The sequence below is a fragment of the Lethenteron reissneri genome, chromosome 56, assembly GCF_015708825.2.
Source record: "Lethenteron reissneri isolate LAM-NWPU_2019-01 chromosome 56, ASM1570882v1, whole genome shotgun sequence".
Taxonomy (NCBI): Eukaryota; Metazoa; Chordata; class Hyperoartia; order Petromyzontiformes; family Petromyzontidae; genus Lethenteron; species Lethenteron reissneri.
In genome coordinates this window covers 2,378,130-2,400,420 of record NC_083834.1, presented here as the reverse complement: position 1 = coordinate 2,400,420, position 22,291 = coordinate 2,378,130, and the positions used below count along the sequence as shown (strand labels likewise).

At 50.7% G+C, this 22,291-nt stretch overlaps 1 protein-coding gene across 4 annotated transcripts in view; it reads right to left on the bottom strand.

Annotated features, from left to right (window-relative positions):
* Window positions 1-9,133: 9,133 nt before the first annotated feature.
* Window positions 9,134-22,291, bottom strand: part of LOC133356966 (alpha-N-acetylneuraminide alpha-2,8-sialyltransferase-like) — a 40,435-nt gene continuing 27,277 nt past the window's right edge. For all 4 annotated transcript variants that reach the window (XM_061574691.1, XM_061574692.1, XM_061574693.1 and 1 more), the window contains 7 exons: window positions 21,920-22,006; window positions 19,819-19,960; window positions 17,510-17,622; window positions 17,215-17,307; window positions 13,922-14,039; window positions 13,651-13,785; window positions 9,134-10,081 (listed from right to left, as the gene is read on the bottom strand). In XM_061574691.1, the coding sequence (XP_061430675.1) occupies window positions 9,752-10,081; window positions 13,651-13,785; window positions 13,922-14,039; window positions 17,215-17,307; window positions 17,510-17,622; window positions 19,819-19,960; window positions 21,920-22,006 (1,018 nt within the window). In that variant the 3' untranslated portion in view covers window positions 9,134-9,751. The remainder of the gene's footprint in view (window positions 10,082-13,650; window positions 13,786-13,921; window positions 14,040-17,214; window positions 17,308-17,509; window positions 17,623-19,818; window positions 19,961-21,919; window positions 22,007-22,291) is intronic.

Genomic DNA, 22,291 nt, shown 5'->3' with positions numbered 1-22,291 from the left:
ATGATATCATCGAGGTAAATCAAACAGGTGTCCCATTGAAGGCCTGACAAAACCAATTCCATGAGCCTCTGGAACGTGGCAGGAGCGGAATGTAAACCCATGGGCAATCGGTTGAACTCAAATAGGCCTCCCGGTGTCCGGAAAGCGGTTTTAGGTTTTGATTCGTCATCGAGGGGCAATTGCCAAAATCCCGAAAGCAAATCGAGCGTCGAAAAAAACTGTGCTCCTGCCAAGGCATCCAGCGACTCATCCATCCTGGGGAGCGGATACGCATCGGCCATTGATATTTTGTTTAGGCAGGCGGAAATCAACACAGAACCGCAGGGATCCATCCTGTTTTTTAACCAAGACGATAGGAGCACCCCACGGACTGGAAGAGGGCGCAATGATGTCGGCCGCCAACATGTCATTTACTGCCGACTGCACATGCTCCTTCTCGGCTGGACTGAGCCGGAAGGGATTCTGTCGAATAGGGGCCGCGTCCCCAGTCTCTATGTGGTGGCGCAACAGGTCTGTGCAGCCAATGTCGTACTTGTGCCTGCTAAACACGTCAGCGAACTCGAGCAGCAAGCCCCTCAATGCACCCAACTGCACACTGGACAAGGTACTGGACCCGGCACACAACGAGTCCAACCACTCCGTCCCCTCCTCACTTTGGGGATGCGTATCGACATGTGAATCGGCGTGAGCAACGAGCTGTTCCTCGACGGGTAGCGGCGCGGCGTGAGCGAGCACCGTTCCCTGCGTAATCACGGCCGGCCGCGACCCCGTATTCAGGACCACAACGAACGGCTCACTGTCCCCCCTCACCATGGTCTGGGCCACCGCTAAGTCGAGGTCCCCTTTAGCCCTGTTAGACGGCCCCAATAGAACTCCCTGCGCCCCCGCATCCGCCCCAAGGGGTTTTCTCAACCGAAGGGGTACCAACATTTGCGATCCCGGGGGCACCCGTACAGTCCGGGTTGCCAGCGCCTGCACCGTCGCACAAGCCGTGCGTATCTTATGTGGACTCTTCAAAAACTCAACCCGCCGACCCGACGGAAGCTCAATGCAGGCCTGGTCTATGAGAATTTTTATGGGCATTTTAGACAGAAAGTCCGTGCCTAGTAAACAAGGAACGGCCAACGATGATGATACAAAAATAGGACCCGCCAATTTAATGTCGCCAATACAAATATTCGCCCGAATCTGGCCGATGATTCCCCGAAGATCCCCCGTTTGCCGCGTAAAATGGTACGTCCACCGGCAGAAGTGGTCGACATTGTACGGGAAGAATATTATAAATAAGGTCCGAAATAATAGTGGCCGACGCACCCGTGTCCACGAGCACCCGGACCTCAACCCCGTCAATGTACCCCGTTACCACGGACGACCCGGCCGACGCAGCCACAATCCTGTGGGCCAATTCGGACCACTCGACTGCCTTCGGGCCGTACGCGGACCCCTCTCGCCGAACCGAACCCCCGGCGCCCATACACGGTCCCCCCACCGCTAAGCGGCGACCCGAACGTGCCGTGCGTGTGGACCGAACGTGTGAGGTGCCGCGACTTGCCGGGTTCAGTTGGGATGTCTTGAGTCCCTGGTCGTCGTCCGGACGTGGTCCCTGCGGTGCGTTGACGCGGGGCCCGGCACCCGGACGCGACGTGGCCCCGAAGGCCGCAGTTGTAGCAGACGACGAGGGACGTCGTAGGTTTCGGTTGCTCCAGCTTGCGGGAGGAGCGTGTGGGCGAACGACCTCCCGTTCTCCACTCCCCCGGCCTCGAACCAGCGAAGGCCTCCTCCCGAGGCACAGCAGGCTGAGGTCCGATGATCGTGGCGGCCGGTGCCCCGTTCTCCACCGATGCGCAGACGACCGTCGGCTTCCGCTGTAGGACCTCGTAAGCGTGGATACTCGTGGCAATCCCCAGGGAGCAGATGTCCATCTCGTCCGCCGTATTAATGGGAACTCCCAATCCGTGAGCCAGCGCCAGCAGCTGCTCCGTCACCATGGCGTCCTTCCCCTCCTTGTCCATGCGGGGAAAAGCTGAATCCGCCAGGGCGAGCAGCGCCGTGCGATAGGCGAGCGTTGTTTCTCCAACCACCTTCCGCCGATCGTAGAACTGGTGGCGACAGGTCGAGGGCGGCCCGAACACCTAGGCCAACAGGTGCAGCGCGGCCTGGAGCGTTGAGCGGGACGACCTCGGGGCAGACGTGAAGGCCGCAAGCGCGTCGTCGTCGAGCATCGCTGGCAGCGCGCGCAGGGCAGTGGTGTCGGACCACCCCGACATTTCTTGATGCGCGATGAACCGTTGCTGGAAGGCTCCCCAGTCGCCCCCGTCCGCCTTGAACACCGACAGCGCGGGCAATCGTTGCTGGAGAACTCGATCGTCGTCGTCGTCGTTGGAACGATTTTCCCGCGCGCCGCTGTGGTTGTAGAAAATGTCGGCTCCCTCTGCAGGCGCAAAATGGAGAGCTCCGGCGCTCGCCGATGACGCGGGCTGCGCTGTGTGGAGACCTCTGGCCACGTGGTGTCCGCGTTTCCCGCCAACCGGAGGCGGACCCTCAAAAATGGCGCCAACTCCCAAACTTTTGGCGCGAAACGCCTTATGGCGGGAACCCTCCAGCCGCGCCGCCTCTTCCAACCCCGCAGGCGTTCCACCGGCCGCTGGAACGGAGATCTCCGCCAAGATCGCAGCGGCGGCGAGCAGCAACTCCGCCAGGCGGGAGTGTGCGTCCTGCAGGCTGGTGTCGGAGGCGGGCGGAGCATCGGCCATTTCCGCGAAGTGCTGCATCGGCGGCAACTCCTCGTCCTCTCCTCCCGAGGGTGGTGTCACCGGTACGTCGTCGTCTCCCCGGTCTTGCACGTGGGAACGAGAAGTCTTCCTTGTGTCCATTCTCCTTGAAGACAGGTTTACTTCTGACGCCAGTTGTAAAGTAGTAACTCGGCAGGAGACGACTTCACGGGTAGCACACTCTTTATTTTCACCAACTTGTAGTTACACGGATGACTAACACCCTACTTCGTTACACGGGTGACCAACACCCACTTAGCTACACGGGTGACGGACACCCACTCAGCTACAACTTCGTTACACGGGTGACCAACACCCACTTAGCTACACGGGTGACCAACACCCACTCAGCTACACGGGTGACCAACACCCACTCAGCTACACGGGTGACTAACACCCACTCAGCTACACGGGTGACCAACACCCACTCAGCTACACGGGTGACTAACACCCACTCAGCTACACGGGTGACCAACACCCACTCAGCTGTACTGACACGGGCTCTTACGCCCCGTAGCCTTCCGGGACACACCCAGCCGGGGTGCCCGTCTCGGCTCTGGGTACCACCGTCCCGACCCACACGGGCGTCGGACTACGGTCCCCCCAGTCTCGGCTCCGAGCCACACAGGGCCCCGGTCCCCACAAGGACGGCGGGACTAGGGGTCTCGGGCCCCTACCTCCTCCACCCCGTCTTCGGTCTTCACTGGTTAACACTGACCACGAGTGCTCTCGCGCGTCCCCCTTTATACCCCTCCTGCGGACGTCGCTGAGAGTACCCACTTATCTGACCAATCACTGCGCACTCACTACGATCCTCTTTTCCCAGCTTGTGTGAGCGCGCCTCACCACCGGCGCGCGCGTCCATGCCACGCCCACACCGCGTGCCCAACCCCGCGCCCCGTGATCCATCACTGCCGGCGCACGTCAATACCACCACTACAGTAGTATCGACTGACTGTAGCAGTATTTACTAACTGTAGTGGTATATACTGACTGTTTTAGTATCTACTAACTATATATATCAGTATCTACCAACTGGATAGCAGTATCTACTATCACTACAGCAGTGCATACCGACTGTGGTGGTACCTGCTTTCACTACAGCAGTGTATACCGACTGTGGTGGTACCTGCTATGACTACAGCAGTGCATACCTACTTTTGGTGGGACCTGCTTTCCCTAGAGCAGTGCATAGTGACTGTGGTGGTACCTGCTATCACTACAGCAGTGTATAACGACTGTGGTGGTACCTGCTATGATTACAGCAGTGCATATTGTGGTGGTACCTGCTATGATTACAGCAGTGCATACTGCTGTGGTTTTACCTGCTATGATTACAGCAGTGCATACTGACTGTGGTAGTACCTGTGTAACAGGTTCTGGAGACACTTGTAGATGTAACTTCTTTATTACAATACAACACTCCAACAGTCCTGATACTCTGTTGCAGCCTAGGTACACAGCCTAGCTACACAGCCTAGATACTCTAGATACTCTACTCTGGCTACGCTCGCCCTCACAAGGTCGTAGAGTCGGGAGTTCCAGAGTCCCAGCGCTGGCTCTCACAGCATCCCAGGGTCTTCAGATGGCTGGTCGTGGGTCTTGGGTCTTGAGTTACAACTGGGCCCGATCGTCCAGGGAGCTCCGGTTATATGCCCAGTCCCCAACGAGGGGTGGGGCCGTGTGCGCCACCAGACATCCCACAGAGCACACACAGCCCCCCCCATTGGCGGCGCCCAGAGGCTTAAGCGTCTGGACCCCCTGGGAACCCAGCGCCTGGCGCCCAGGGGATTACGCGTCTGGACCCACCTGGGAACCCAGAGCCTACAGCAGCCCCTCCCTTCTTATGTCACTACACCTGCTATGATAACAGCAGTGCATACTGACTGTGGTGGTACATGCTATGATACCAGCAGTGCATACTGACCGTGGTGGTACCTACTATGATTACAGCAGTGCATACTGCTATGGTGGTACCTGCTATGATTAAAGCAGTGCATATTGTGGTGGTACCTGCTATGATTACAACAGTGCATACTGCCGTGGTGGTACCTGCTATGATTACAGCAGTGCATACTGACTGTGGTGGTACCTGCTATGATTACAGCAGTGCATAATGTGGTGGAACCTGCTTTCACTACAGCAGCACATACTGACTGGTGGTACCTGCTTTGATTACAGCAGTGGATATTGACTGTGGTGGTATCCTATGGCTACCGCTGTGCATAATGTCTGTGTTGGTACCTACTTTCACGACAGCAGTGCATACTGACTATGGTGGTTCCTGCAATGATTACAGCAGTGCATTCTGCTGTGGTGGTACCTGCTATTACAGCAGTGCATATTGCTGTGGTGGTACCTGCTATCATGACAGCAGTAAATATTGTGGTTTTACCTGCTATGATTAGAGCAGTGCATACTGACTGTGGTAGTACTTACTATGATTACAGCAGTGCATACTGCTGTGTTGGTACCTGCTATGATTGCAGCAGTGCATATTGTGGTGGTACCTGCTATGATTACAGCAGTGCATACTGCTGTGGTGGTCCCTGCTACATACTGCTGTGGTGGTACCTGCTATGATTACAGCAGTGCATACTGACTATGGTGGTACCTACTATGATTACAGCAATGCATATTGCGGTGGTACCTGCTTTCACTACAGCAGTACATACCGACTGTGGTGGTACCTGCTTTCACTACAGCAGTGTATATCGACTCTGGTGGTACCTGGTTTCACTACAGCAGTGCATACCGACTGTGGTGGTACCTGCGTTCACTACAGCAGTGCATACCGACTGTGGTGGTACCTGCTATCACTACAGCAGTGAATGCCGACTGTGGTGATACCTGCTTTCACTACTGAAGTGCATACCGACTGTGGTGGTACCTGCTTTCGCTACAGCAATGCATACCGACTGTGGTGGTACCTGCTATGATTACAGCAGTGCATACTGACTGTGGTGGTATCCTATGACTACAGCTGTGCATACTGTGGTGGTACCTGCTATGATTACAGCAGTGCATACTGCTGTGGTGGTGCCTGCTATGATTACAGCAGTGCATGTTGTGGTGGTACCTATGATTACAGCAGTGCATACTGACTGTGGCGGTACCTGCTATGATTACAGCAGTGCATACTTATTGTGGTGGTACCTGCTATGATTACAGCAGTGCATACTGCTGTGGTGGTACCTGCTATGATTACAGCAGTGCATACTGACTGTGGTGGTACCTGCTATGAATACAGCAGTGCATACTGACTGTGGTGGTACCTTCTATGATTACAGCAGTGCATACTGTCTGTGGTGGTACCTGCTATGATTACAGCAGTGCATACCAACTTACTACAGTGACTTTGGCTGTAACGATTCCACCTGAAGACGGAAGCTTGTGTTGCCTCCGAAACGTCGTGATTTCATTTAGTTGTTTTCAATTATTTTATTTTATTTTTTACCTACGTCACTTTACCGAAAAACCAAAGAGTATCTATGGGGAGTGTTGACTCTATGGCTAGCAGTGTTGAGTCTATGAGTACTGTTGAGTCTATGGGGAGTGTTGACTCTATGGCTAGCAGTGCTGAGTTTATGTACAGGGGGAGTTGATTCCATTGGAAGGGTAGAAGGAGAGAGAAAGATATAAAACATATTACAGAATTGCCATATATATTTCCACCATGAAACATAGCTCACCGTGATCACACCGAAAAACAATCATCTTCATAATCATCCTTTACACACCGCGAAGAAAGTAATAAATTACGTTTCTGTATATGCGCAAGTTGCACACCTACTTTGGAGATCGTAAATTTTACATGTGAGAGAGGGCATTGAGGGGATTGTAAACAGAAAGACTAAATACCCTGGATCACAGCTGTCGTGATTGTTGTGTCTGTGTTTATATATCTGGATGGCTTCATGGACAAATCTTTTTCTCCCCCCTGCCGCCGTTCTCCCCTCTTGTCTCACGCGTAGCCCCTTTCTTATCTCTGCCCCACCCCTCTCTCTCTCCCTACCGCCGATTATCGTTAATGCAGTCGTTTGTTTCTCAGTCGTTTATGACTCTTGGGCTACGCCCATTTCTACCCTTTAAAAGCAGCCTGCATCATCAGCTTGCCTCCTCTTTTTTCTGCCTGAGGACGATTGCTTGCATTGCGATCAGAACGTCGTGATCTATTTTTATTCTGCCTACGAGACTTTACCGAAAGAACCAAAGAGTATTTATATTCCTATTTCTATTATTATTTAGCGATCGCTTTTTTGATAATTATTCTGTGGTAGTGTTAATTCATAAGCTATATGCTGGATATCAGTAAATAATGTTCTATTGATTACCTGAAAGGTCCTATGACTTTCTTATTGGGATTGTTTTACTTTTATTATTGTAACTTTATTTATTTAACTTAACAATTATTCTATGTTTGATTGTTCTATTTCAATTATTTTTTTTTAAATAAATACATGTTGGAAGCAATTCATATCATTTAAGTTCCCATCCTTGCATTAGGATATATAGAACAGTTCATATTGTGATGAGTATCATTGGGTAATACTCCATCACATGTTTTACATCTATTACACAGTGAATATTGAACCGAAGCTTGACTTTTAAAAAAATCAATCTCACATCAAATCGCAATCACAATATCTGTCAGAAAAATCGCAATTAGATATTTTCTCCAAATCGTTCAGCCCTACTTCATTCCGTCTGTCACACGAACTCCGCTCGTCATCCTCGCAAGCGGCGGCGGCTTCTGGCAAAGCCGTCGAACGAAGACGGCGATCATCGTATCGTCGCCACGTGGCGCTTTCAAACGCGCTTCTGGTGCCGTCCTGGAACGCTCCTTCCTTGCGACATTAGCAAGCCACTGGGAGTTGTGGCACTTTTAAATCATCATCTAGATTGGCAAACTAATTTCTTTAGAAATTATTGTTGTTGTGTTTAGTTTGCTCTCCTTCCCTCCCCCCTACACCTCCAATTAGCGCGGTTGGATACGTACGGTGGTGGGAAAGAAGTTCAACATATTACGTACGAAAAATCAGAACAGACTTTACCCTTTCTGCCAATAAAACAGGAGGTATCTATTTGGTGTTTGAACCAAATAGATACTTATCGCAAGGAATCAAGCACTGCATTAACCACAAACAGTACTTGTGGTGAACATGCAAACAAACGTGCTCTGATAATGCATGGGCGTTGTCTTTGAAACTGATTGGCCTACACCAGAGACAGCAGACTTCTGCTGTCTTTCATGTAGACTCATCACCAGTGTCAGACCAGAGAATGCCAAAAAGCGAACAGCACAAAGACAATGCACGTGTATTATAGTATGTATAGCTCGGGGTGATCAGCTTTCTCATGTGATACCTTTTGTGCCAGTATCAAAGTATGAAGAATAATAAAAAAATGTTGATCCTTTCTGGCAATAAAATAGGAGTTGTGTTAAGATGTTCAAACACGTCCTAAATAAATACCGAACGTCATTTATATGACGGTCCTGCTGCCCGACAACACGGCGGGAGGCAGTAGTCGCGTAATAAATAATATATAATGCAGGGGGTAAAGCATGGTCCGCGAGAAAGTGCGTGAGATGCATACGCAGGGCCCAACGAAGATTGAGGATGCAAGGTGGGTAGCATCTAGAAGCATCCAGCAGCATCCCAATGCCTTGTTGTGACTCTAGGTAGTATCCAAAAGCATCCAGCAGCATCCCAATACCTTTATTGTATGACGCTAAACCGAGGCAACCATACGACCGCTTATCCCCACTCACGCAACCGTAATTCCGTTCGCTCAATTTCGTCACATATCCTATTCGTATCCACCCTATAGCGCGTTATAGGGAGAATGGACTGTGCTTTAAAACATCGTAAACAATTAGGTTAAACTCACGAACACTGGTTGCCTACTTCCCAGCCAAATGCCCACCACTCCCTGAGCCTCGACTGGTTTTATTGCCCAGCAAACATCTGTGAGCTTCATAGCTCTTCAGATTCCTCCTCTGGGAAAAATACATTATCTGATTCTGGTAATGTCAGGGTCTTGTGAAATTTCACCCCGAGTGAAAACTGTCGGGCCGAAACGAATCTCAGTGTCATGGAGAATTCTTCGACCAGATGATTGATATCTTAGGCCTGGCAAAACTCCTACGGCGAGTTCGCTAGGCAAGTAGGTGCGCATTGCTACGTCGTGTAAATGCAAACTACAAATTGTAAACTCTGATTTCCCTTCAGCCCCAGGTCCGAAGGAAGCCACAGATCAGAGCTAAACCCCCGCACATTGAGTCCCTTCTAGGCCTGACGACGACCTTAGGCCTCGTAAACGTCTTTAAAGGCCTCGGAGAGAGAAATCGGAGCCCCCCCCCCCCCCCCCCCCCGTCAGGAACGCGGGTTCCAAAGGGGGAACATGGGTAACGGGGGGAATGTGGGTTCTGGTGGGAATGTGGGTTCTGGAGGGGGAACGTGGTTTCTGGAGGGGAGACGTGGGTTCTGGAGGAGGAATGTGGGTTTTGATGGGGGAAGGTGGGTTCTGGTGGGAACGTGGGTTCTGGAGGAGGAACGTGGGTTCTGGAGGAGGAACGTGGGTTCTGGAGGGGGAACGTGGGTTCCGGAGGGAGAACGTGGGTTCCGGAGGGGCAACGTGGGTTCTGGAGGAGGAACGTGTGTACCGGGGGGGAACCTGGGTTCTGGTGGGAACCTGGGTTCTGGTGAGAACGTGGGTTCTTGGGGGGAACGTGAGTTCTGTTGGGGCAACGTGGGTTCTGGTGGGAACATCAGTTCTAGTGGCAACGTGGGTTCTTGGGGGGATCGTGGGTTCTGGTGGGGGAACGTAGGTTTCTAGTGGCAATGTGGGTTCTGGAGGGGGAACGTGGGTTCTTGGGGGGTTCGTAAGTTCTGCTGGGAACGTGGGTTCTGGTGGGAACGTGGGTAACAACCAGCCCCCCCCTCCCCCCAGGCGCTGCCGCCACCACCGCCGCGCTATCACTGCCCCCCGCACGCGTTCACGTGCAGGCGGAGCACCCCGCGGCTGTGCAGCCTCAGCAGCTCCGCGAACTCGCTGGGCATGTAGTGCCCTGACTTGGGCTGCTGGTCGTCATAGTAGTGGTGGGGCAGCCGGCGGCCCAGCGGTCGGTCAACAGGGGCGGCCGTGAGGGGCACGGCAGCCTGCGCCCGCTTCTTCCTCTTCCTGCTCCTCTTTGGGATCCTCCTTCTCTCGTCCTCCTTCACCTGCACCGGGGTGGGCAGGTCGTACACGAACGGCCAGAAGCCATAGACGTGCACCTCGTTGCACAGATCCATGGCCACGCTTGTCTGGGGGGGGGAGGGTGTGGGAGTGAGGAGGGGGAGATAGGGGAAGGTGGGAGATGTTTTGGGAGACACGGGGATAATTTTATGGGAGTGTGTACATTCTATTTAAACTATTTAACCATTTTTAGCTGCTAATGTCAATACGAATGTATAATGTGCATTACATCCGAGGATCCCAATGCGTTAGGAATCACTGAGATGCTACGTAGCTATTCTTTCAGAAGCCACTTGGCTATCATGAATGATATCTCAATGAAGTGGTTTATTATTACTCTTTGCATATTTCGGTAAAGTCACGTAGGTATAAAATAAAATAAATCACAACGTTTCGGGTGCAACAAGGACTGAATCCAAATGTACTAACTTTAGTAAGGCACTGCCTTACCAACACATACTTCACCTGGAATGGTATATTCTACAAACAAAATTAAGGTACCCCAATGGGTTCTCCCTTATCGACAGTGGTAGCGAATGTTTTCATGGACAAATTTGAGACAGATGCCATCCAGTCATCCACCCTATGTCCTTCCTTGTGGAAGAGATATGTGGATGACACGTTCATCATCTGGCCACATGGCCTGCCAGCACTTCACCCATTTCTCAACCACGTCAATTCCATACACCCGTATTTTAAATTCCCCATGGAAGTGGAAAATGATGGCAAACTACCATTCCTGGATGTTTTGATCGAGAAGAGACCTGATGGCTCGTTGGGACATTCGGTCTACAGGAAAGCCACCCACACGGATGCCTATCTAAAGCCTGACTCCCACCACCATCCAGCCCAGAAGAATTCCCTCTTCAAAACACGACACCATAGGGCCCGTTGCATCTCCGACCAGCACCACCTAGCCAGTGAGTTGGAGCACGTACACCAAGCCCTCAAGATGAACGGAAACAACCTTCTGAGGATCCATCCAAAACCATCACTTTACCGTACATATCAGGGGTTACCAAAAAGATTTCCAAACTCTTAAACAAACACAAGATCCAGGTTCGTTTCAACACAGCACACAAACTGAGTTGTGGTTGCGGCAGCAGTTACATTGGGGAAACGAAACGAAATGTCTCGGACCGCATTCGTGAACACAAGGCAGATCTGGAAAACAGTAGGACCAATACCTCTGCCGTTTCCGATAATTGTTTTAACGCTGTGGGCTCACACGAAATTGATTTTTCCAAGACAGAGGTACTCTGCAAGCCTACCAGCTACCTTCAGAGATTTGTTCATGAAGCCATCCAGATATATAAACACAGACACAACTTCAACCGAGAGGATGGGTACAAACTCAGCAATCATTGGTAGGACGTTATTAACCAGATAAAGTCTTAACTGACTGTGATGTTTCCATCCTACCTGCCTATGTCAGCTGTTATTTCCGACTCTCTGTGTGTCTCTCTCTATGCCTCTCTCTTAGATCTCTCATGCTCACATGTCCTTTGCATTGCACTCTCATACCTTTGGATTGCATTCTCATGCTCACATGTCCTTTGGATTGCACTCTCATACTCACATGCCCTTTGGATTGCACCCGTTGGGTTGCACTCATGCCTTTGGATTGCACCACTCTTCGATTTCATATTAACATGCTAATTTCTCACATTAACACAGCCACTTCTGTGTCCTCGTCGAGTTGGCCGCTCTCCTATCTTACAGTTGCATGCTCAGGAGGCCGCTCTCCTATCTTACAGTTACATGCTCATTTCTCACATTAACATCACTAGCCCCGGCCACTTCTTTATGACCCTTGGGCTACACCCATTTCAAACCTTTTAGAAGAGTCTGCCTCAGCAGCAGACCATGCTTTGCCACCTGATGACGGACGCTTGTGTTGCGGCCGAAACTTCGTGATTTATTTTATTTTATACCTACGTGACTTTACCGAAAGAACCAAAGAGTATGGATTCCTGCAGTCACGAAAGCTTCAAATCAAGATTGGCTTATTATTATCATCATCATCGTCTGGAACTTTACATCAGCAGCCAAATTTTATAAACGTGTGTTGTTGATTTTGAATGTGGAGGGGACAAACCAGAGGACCCTGAAAAAAAATCTACTCGACCGCGGAGAGGGAGAGAGAGAGGCACGCAAATTCCGATTATACACCAGGCGTCAGGATCAGGATCAAAGCCTCCTGTACAACAGGCGAGGTAGTTGGCATCTCCTCGCCACCGTAGCGGTGGACTCATAAAGAAATGCTCAGACTTACTTATGAGGGAAGATGCAAGGGGAAGTTGGGAGACACGGAGAGACACAATGATACACGAAGAGACATAGGGAGACATGGGGAGACACGGGGAGACACAGGCTGCTCCCTCTGCATCTGCCAGAGCTGCACCTTGACTAGAAACCAGTTGATCTTATCTCTTGATTTGTGCTTCAGTATTAACCACTATCTGATTGTGCTACCACGACACCTGCTCGTTTTGGCCTGTGGTCGATATTTTGGTACGTGTGTTAATTTTATATATGGCACATTAGGAATTGACCACTCTTTTAATTTTTTCCTTGTGCAGCAATGGATTAAAGTGTGGTTTTGTGAACGTCCCTTATGTCCTGTGCAGTACATCAATGCTCGTGTGGACACCAGCATGCGATACTGAGTAGGGCCTGTAGGTGGCTGGCAGGGTTATTGAGTAACCGGACCTGTCCACCAGTCACGTGGTTAATGGCGACTTGCTGTGTTTGTGATGCACGTGCTGTTGCATTTTACAGGAAAAGGACCCAAATGTTTTTTTTACAGTACGTATACAGTACATATGCAGTACAGATAATGGGTGTAAGATACTAATATAAGTGGATGGTATAGATAGACATACAGCTTAGGATTAAAGTAATATTCGAATAGTGAAGTGTTAAGGTTATGATTAAAGACAAAGATGGTTTATCAGTAGTGGAATTGGGTTTAAGGGAAACTGTTGTTGAGTAACCTGACCTGTACAACAGTCACGTGGTTAATGGCGACTCGGTTGAGAATTTCTGTATGACACACGTGCTGTTGCATTTTATAGATTATCACAATTAATGTGTTAGCCCTCGATTTGGAGCACCTGTCCACGTCCTTAATTTCGGGTGTGCAACATGTAGGTAGGAGAACTACCTTCGTTTAATTTATACCATAACGTATTGCGATGCCCTCTCCAATTGGGGCGAGCTTTTACTCAAAAAATGTATTTAATTAATGAAACAAAAATGGAGACGTGGGGAGACGCAGGGAGACACTGGGAGACACGGGAGGCAGGGGTGTAGACACGGGGAGACACTGGGAGACACGGGGGACAGGGAGGCTGAGGTGTAGACACTGGGAGTCACTGAGAGAAATGGGAGACACTGGGAGACACTGGGAGACACGAGCAGGCAGAGGTGTAGACACTGGGAGACACGGGGAGGCACTGGCAGACACTGGAGACACTGGGAAGCACTAAAAGATACTGGGAGGCAGGGTGTAGACACTTTGAGACATGGGGAGACATTGGGAGACGCTGGAGACATGGGGAGACACTGGGAGAGACTGGGAGACCCGGAAGACATTGGGAGACACTGGAGAATGTTTCCCGTGGTGCATCGTTACCATCATGAGGCCCGAGGTGATGTGCGACTCCTGGACGCCACGTTTCTTCCAGAAGCGAGAGATGGCCCTCATGTACGAGGGGTTAAAGAAGGCCACGCGCTGCTGGGACTCAAAGTCTTCCAGGGTAAATATGGCCTGGGGGGGGGGGGGCGTGGGGGGAGGAAGGGGGACGGGGGTGTGAGGAATCGCTGCCACGTGTGATCCAGAATGGACACGTGGTGCACAGGTGGACACTGGTGGACACGGTGGATGTGAGTGGGCCCGTGGTTACCCTGTACGCAAGCGACGTGAATGCAGACACGGTGAAGGCGGGGATGAGCAGGATGCTGGCGCCGTACGAAGACATCTTCCTGATGAACTTCTTCCTTCTCCCGATCAGGGACTCGAATCTACATACACACACACACGGGGTTACACACACGGGGTTACACACACACACGGGGTTACATACACACACACACGGGGTTACACACACACACATGGGGTTACACACACACGGGGTTACATACACACACACATGGGGTTACACACACACACATGGGGTTACACACACACACGGGGTTACACACACACACGGGGTTACACACATGGGGTTACACAAACACATGGGGTTACACACACACACACGGGGTTACACACACGGGGTTACACACACACATGGGGTTACACACACACACATGGGGTTACACACACACGGGGTTACACACACACACGGGGTTACACACACACACATGGGGTTACACACACACACACGGGGTTACACACACACATGGGGTTACACACACACATGGGGTTACACACACACACACACACGGGGTTACACACACACATGGGGTTACATACACACACGGGGTTACACACACACACACGGGGTTACACACACATGGGGTTACACACACACACACGGGGTTACACACACACACGGGGTTACACACACGGGGTTACACACACACACGGGGTTACACACACACACACGGGGTTACACACACACACACACGGGGTTACACACACGGGGTTACACACACACACGGGGTTACACACACACACACGGGGTTACACACACGGGGTTCCACACACACACGGGGTTACATACACACACACACGGGGTTACACACACATGGGGTTACACACACACGGGGTTACACACACGGAGTTACACACACACACGGGGTTACACACACACACACGGGGTTACACACACGGGGTTACACACACACACGGGGTTACATACACACACACACGGGGTTACACACACATGGGGTTACACACACACACATGGGGTTACACACACACACGGGGTTACATACACACACACATGGGGTTACACACACACACATGGGGTTACACACACACACGGGGTTACACACACACACGGGGTTTACACACATGGGGTTACACACACACATGGGGTTACACACACACACACGGGGTTACACACACGGGGTTACACACATGGGGTTACACACACACATGGGGTTACACACACACACATGGGGTTACACACACACGGGGTTACACACACACACGGGGTTACACACACACACATGGGGTTACACACACACACATGGGGTTACACACACACACACGGGGTTACACACACGGGGTTACACACACACACGGGGTTACACACACACACATGGGGTTACACACACACGGGGTTACACACACGGGGTTACACACACACACACGGGGTTACACACACACACATGGGGTTACACACACACGGGGTTACATACACACACACATGGGGTTACACACACACACGGGGTTACACACACACACGGGGTTACACACATGGGGTTACACACACACGGGGTTACACACCCACACATGGGGTTACACACACACACACACGGGGTTACACACACGGGGTTACACACACACACGGGGTTACATACACACACACACGGGGTTACACACACACATGGGGTTACACACACGGGGTTACACATGTATAAATGCACATGGGGTTACAAATAAAAATGCAAAGATCCCCCGTATAGCCTTAACAGACTTTTGGGGCAAGTGCTGTTAGTGAGCACCTATGAAGGCCGGCACGGCACACGAGGGGGTGGGTGGCCAACACCACGGCCGGGCCGTCTTTGTGTTTACTACACACTACAGTGTCTTGGCCGTTTGTCCCTCTCCCTCTCTGCAGCGTGCCACTCATTGACATGCTAATTCCTCTAACCCCTCCCTCTCTCTCCGCCCCCGCCCCCTCTCTCTATTTAAGGCCTCGACACAGAGACGTGGTTTCTCTGTGTGCCTATGTACGTCTCTCTCTCTATGTATCTCTGTGATATCTGTCTCTACTTATATGTCTGTCTATATGTCTCTGGTTCTGTGTTGTATCTCTCTCTCTCAAATTTAGCATTCTCAGGAAGAACGTAATCAACCAGGTAGGGTGTTGACTGTTATGTTATCCGACTCTCTGTTGTATTACATTACATTTCTAAGTATACTAGATTTGTGTTTCTATTTCATTTATACCTGATGATGATTGCTTGTGTTGCAATCGAAACGTCGTATGCTAGTATTTAATTTATTATTTTCTCTTTATACGTGACTTTACCGAAAGAACCAAAGAGTCACACCCAGGTACTCATTTGAGGCCGAGTTGACCTAGGGGAGAAGCCCAGGACCGGTTCAGATAACCGCCACTCCGAGTTGGTGGCGCCACAAGCATAACCAGGGTTCGACAGACGTCGTAGTGCGAGGGCGGTGGGCGTGGCCCAGGACGGTCGGCCCCCGATTCGTTCGGCCATCTACCTCCTATTGGACGACTCTGCTCACGGCACAGAGGCCCTTGGAAACAAAGTGCAAATCAAATCCCCCCCACCGACTTCAGTGAGGAGCTCACAAGGGACGTCGTCACATCTAGCCCTCTCTTGAAGGAACGGAAGAGGAGGGAGGATGTCTCCACAAATCCGGCCGTCCCGCCTGATGAAGCCGGTTGTAATTGCTTGCGAAACGTCAGACTCAGAGTTGTAAATGTCATAGATTTGCTCTCCAACACACCGGTGCGGCTGTACTTGTGACGAATTGGCTGAGTTATGTTCGCATTACACTAAAACTGACTAATTGGCTGTGTCGGGTGGTGGCGGGTTTAATGACACAACGTTTATATTAACGCGATATCGCCCAAAAAAATAACTATCATGAAAGACAAAGATTCCCCCGTGTGTAGCCTTTGAGGCACGTGCTGTTAGTGAGTCAACAATTGTGAAGGCCGGTGGTGCGGGCACACCGGGCGGGTTGGTTGGGCCTTCAACGCACCCGGGGCCGCCTTTGTCTCCCCAATGGCAACGTTTAGTACACACACGGTACACCGGTGTGCTCACTTGAGGCTGAGTCGACCGAGGCAACACAAACGACAAAGATCCGCCAATGTTGGGGTAAGTGCTGTTCGTGAAGAGGAGAAATTGTACACTGGCTGGGTGAATTGGGTTGGGCCAGCACCACGGCCAGGGCCGCCTTTGTCTCCCCAGTTGGCGTCATTTTCTGCACACTTGAGGCTGAGTCGACCATCGGCACGTGGCCATGCGCACTCGCTCGCTCGCTCACCGATTGATGAAGATGCTCGGGTTGGAGGTGACGATGTCCGTTTTGCTTCCCACGTCGTCCTGGAAGTCGCCCCCCACGGGAGGGATGTTGCATCTGGTGGACAGTGAAGGGGGTTGAGCCACAACCCTGCCCGCACGTCGAGAGTTCAACCCTGCCCACACGTCTAGAGGTCAATCGTGCTCACATGTCTAGAGTTCAACCCTGCCCACATTTATAGACACACTCACTCTCACACTCCCTCTCTCTCACTCTCCCTCGCTCTCTCCCTCCCTCCCCACTCTCCCTCCCCTTTCACCGGATCACAAAGTCGGCTGCGTCGATCTGGGAGCCACAGGAGCTGTTGGCGAGGATCCCTCCGTTCCCCACGATGGCACAGCGAGGGTAGCGCCCACTCCGCTCGGGGAACTCCTGCGGCCACATCACCATCATCAGCCACCATCATCATCATCAGCAGCCATCATCAGCCATCATCAGCGGAAGCAGTCATCATCATTAGCCACCATCATCAGTGATCACACGTCATCATCATCATCGTGATCAGCCATGCTGTAGGTTGGTAGCTGGCGTAGCCATGGGTGGAGGTGGCACTGGGAAAGGGGTATCGGTTGGAGACCAATTGGCCATCTCGCTTCCCCGACGACCGTTGAACGACATTCGTGACAGACAGGCATCTTCTGCAAATAAGCTACTAGCTAGCAGCTCAGTTGGGCCTTCCTGTACCCGGTAACAATTAAAACACAGTCTAGTTTTAGTTTATTAATTTAGTTTTATATGATTTTAATACCGTTGCTGTACTTTGCACACCAATCAGTGTTTTGTATTGTTGGTTGACTTTACCGAAAAAACCTAAGAATTTTTTACCTACGTGACTTTACCGAAAAAACCTAAGAATATGAATCCTTGCAGTCACGAAAGCTTCAAATCTAGAATTGTTGGTTGTTGTAATTTTCTAACCCATCCCTACTGGACATCAGTGGTGAGATGTTAACTACCTCGCCTGGTGTACAGGAGGTCGTGGGTTCGATCCCAATCCTGACGCCTGCTGCTGTTTATTTCGAGTTTGCATGTCTATCTCTCTGTGGTCGCGGGGATTTTTTTCCAGATCCACCGGTTTTTGCCTCCACATTTAGAAACGTGCGTTTAAAGTATTTGGCTGAAATAAATTTCCACGTGGTGATGATGATCAGCCCACTTCGGTGAGTTATCAATTGTGATAGCCAGGTCGCTCCTGAAAAGGAACATTGTGGCAGCTCACTGGGGCCTTACACCAGTTAACAAAAAACAAAATAGGTTTAATCTTGATTTGAAGCTTTCGTGACTTTAACAAAAAAACGAAAGAGTATGGAATAGGTTAAGTTTGTCAACAAGTAAACCCGTAAAAACAAAGTTTTTCACTATAAATCCTTTATATGCGTGGCGGCTAGAGTCTTCTCGTCCTCTGGCTTGAGATGGCTGCCACCTATGGGTCAGATGATTGTCTGCCACCATTAAGCAATTGGTAATTAAATATTTAATTTGTTTTCCCTAAACAGTGTAAAATTTAGCAATTTTTTTTTCACGAAAATTATTTGTCACACACAACGAGTCTGTGTGGAAAATGTCAGCTCGATTGGATCACGGGAAGTGGGTTAAAAACGAGCGAAAGATTTGCACGGTCCTAAGCAAGCAAGCGAACTTAATATAAAGGATTTAAAAATATATTCGCCTGTGGAGGACGCGGGGGATCGATCCCGCGACCTTTGGCATGGGAAGCAAGGGCGCTACCAACTGCGCTACTCCGCCACGGCCTGTGGAGGGGTTACGCTCTGGGCTCTTACACTGTGACGTTCAGCCAAAGCCATGAATGAGTTCTATGTGAATATATGTAAAATAATTTTTTTTTTCCTAAAAGTGTAAAATTTTGGGAATTTTTTTCACGAACATTAATTGTCTAGCACAACGAGTCTATGTGGAAAATGTCAGCTCGATTAGATCACGGGAAGTGGGTTAAAAAACGACCGAAAGATTTGCACGGTCGTAAGCAAGCAAGCACGCAAGCAAGCAAGCAAGCGAACTTAATATAAAGGATTTAAAAAGGGCTTCAAAGCTCATCGGATTTTTCCAAGATAAATAAAACATTCTGATGTGGCTCAACCGAAAAACAAAACACGAATCTTTATATTCGATTACTGTCCTGCCTGCCCCGTAGTCTCACGAGGAGCGGTGGTGCAGTGGTTAGCGTGCTACGAACCCGGCGACCCGAGTTCGATTCCTGCTCACGGCCACCAACACCGGTGATGATTATTTGAACCGGTCGTGGGCCTCCCCTAGGTCGACTCAGCCTAAGTGCCTGGTGCGGTGTGTTAACATCGTAAACTGGGAAGACAAAGGCGGCCGGGCGTGGTTGCTGGCCACCCACCCCCTCGTGTACCGCTCCGGCCTTCATAGGTGCTTGCTAACAGCACTTGCCCCTACAATCTGTTAAGGCTATATGGGGGATTTTTGTCACTGTCTTTGTGTGTCACTGTGTGTGTCTCTGTGCGTGTGGTAGGCGCGCAATAGCACTCCCTCCCCCCACCCCACCACCCCCAGGGGGGGTGGTGGGGTGGGGGGAGGGAGTGGCACCTTGAGGAAGAGATTCGTGACTTTTGCGTCCACCACGAGCGTCTTTCTCCTCTGGTTGAAGACGATGCTCGTGTTGATGGGCGAGTTTCTTTGCGTGATCACCACCTGGCTCGCTCCTCCCGTTGCATTCGCGTGAGTCGACCTGAGACCAGAGCGATGGAGATGCAGAGAGAGACATCAGAGAAAGACATCGGAGAGAGACATCAGAGAGAGGTGGAGACAGACAAAGGGACAGAAAGAGACAAAGAGAGAGGCAGACAGAGACATTATAGAGAGAGAGGCATAGAGAGAAAGACGGAGAAAGAGAGACACAGAGAGAAAGAGAGACAGAGATAGATATACAGAGAGACATTGAAATAGAAAGAGGGAGACGGAGAGAGAGACAGAGAGAGAGATAAACGAAGGGAGAGAGACTTTTGACTTTTAAACAACTTTTATTGCCGCCAGCAGAAACAGCACTGGAGGCGATTTCGATATGAAATACACAGTCACCAGCAAACAAATGAAAATAAACGCTACAAATCCACGCGCCGTGGCGCTCAAAGCACCGCGCACAACACGAAAGGAAAGTCACGTGGTGGTGGTGGTTGTGGTGGTGGTGGTTGTGGTGGTGGTGGTGGTCATTGCGCACGCCACGGTGACGAGCGAGCGCTTCAGAAGGTGAACACCACGAGGGTGCCGTGCACGCTGGTACAGAGAGGGGCTTTTCCGGCTCCCCAGCGTTCGAAGAAGACGTGCACATCACCGACATGTGTGTGGTATGCGTGCTCCAGCCGGAGCCGTGCCTTAAGCAGGCCTCTAAACATAGAGAGAGATCTAGAGAGTGGGTGATGCAGAGAGAGATAAATACAGAGTTACATTGACAGGGAAACAGAGACAGAGACGGAGACATGGAGGCAGACAGAGCAATGCAGAGAGAGATGCAGAGAGACATTGATAAAGAAAGACAGAGACACAGAGAGAGATGGAGACAGCCGGAGCGATGGAGAGACAAGGAGAGAGACACAGCCACTTCAGCCAGTCCTGGAGATAGATGCCTGTGGTGGTATCGCTCTGAGCTGCGTCACGTGGTGCGTGCTTTGTTTGTGAGCCCCCTCGTGGAGGCTCCGCGACCTGCAGCTCGCGGCCACGAGAGGGCGACTCCACGCCAGGGAGTGGTCACGGGTGGGTGCCATGACACTGCCCCACGGGAGGTCAAGGGGATTTTTGTTGAAACTTTTTAACAATATTTTTGTAACTGTACTTTTTTACAAAATGTTTAACAGTTCTTTTTTTCTTCGCAATTTTCTTTTACATTTGTTTTTTTACAGTTTTTGTTAATTTTTTGTACGTATATTTTTAAGTTCTTTTTTTTCTTTTTCATAGTTTTCATCTGTTATTTTACGTAACAAAAAAGTTTTTAAACAGTATTTCTCTACAATTTTTTTTACTATTTTATAAACATTTAAAAGAACACTATGGGGACCTCATTTGCCAGTAAAAATATGATAATTGGTTCTTTACCCTTCTATCTGGCAACAAAAACTGACACCTTTTTGCAAGGAGTCATGTTTGCATAGACCGCAATACCTGCAGTCATAAATACAAACAAAAGACATTGCACATTATCAGAGTTATGTCTTTTGTTTGTATTTATGACTGCAGGTATTGCGGTCTATGCAAACATGACTCCTTGCAAAAAGGTGTCAGTTTTTGTTGCCAGATAGAAGGGTAAAGAACCAATTATCATTTAAAAGAAATTAATGTAAACAGTTTTTCACTTCTTTTTCCAAAATTTGTAAACAGTTTTTTTGTTTTTATTTACAATTTGATACAATTTTTTTACAGTTTGTTTTACTACGTATCTTTGTCCGTGCGTCTTGTGTCTCACGGGGGAGCGGTTAGCGACCCTGCGTTGCAACCCCGCGACCCCCCCCCCCCCGGGGTTCGACCCCCCCCCCTCGCGCCCACGGCCACCAACGTAGCGATCAGCAGAACCGCAAGTATCCTTGCGGGGGATACAAAGGTGGCCGGGCGCCGTGAGGACAGGCCACACCAAAACGCCCAACACCCTGCCGCTGCCACCGCCGCCATCGTATGAGCCAGGAGTGAAACGCCTTACCGGAAGGCTTCGATCTCGGTGCGGTTCTCGAGCCAGGGACAATCGCGAACCTTCAGAATCTTCTCCACCACCGACTGCTCGTTGAACCTAAGGCAGGAGACAGAGCGGGGTCACCACCACCCCCGCCGCCCGCGTCCGCGGCGCTACCCCCCCGTCGCTCACCCAGTGAAGCAATTCGAGCGGCGCTCCCTCCATCGCTCACTCGGTGAGTGATCCAAGTGGATCGCTCCCTAGTCGCTCACCTGGTGAGCCTGGCCAAGCACTTAACGTTCCACTGCACCGACACCAGGGGTCACGGAGCACCCAGCACGCCGAAGTTGGCCTAAAGCATCCATCGACAACCACCATCCAAACCCCCCCCCACCCCACCCC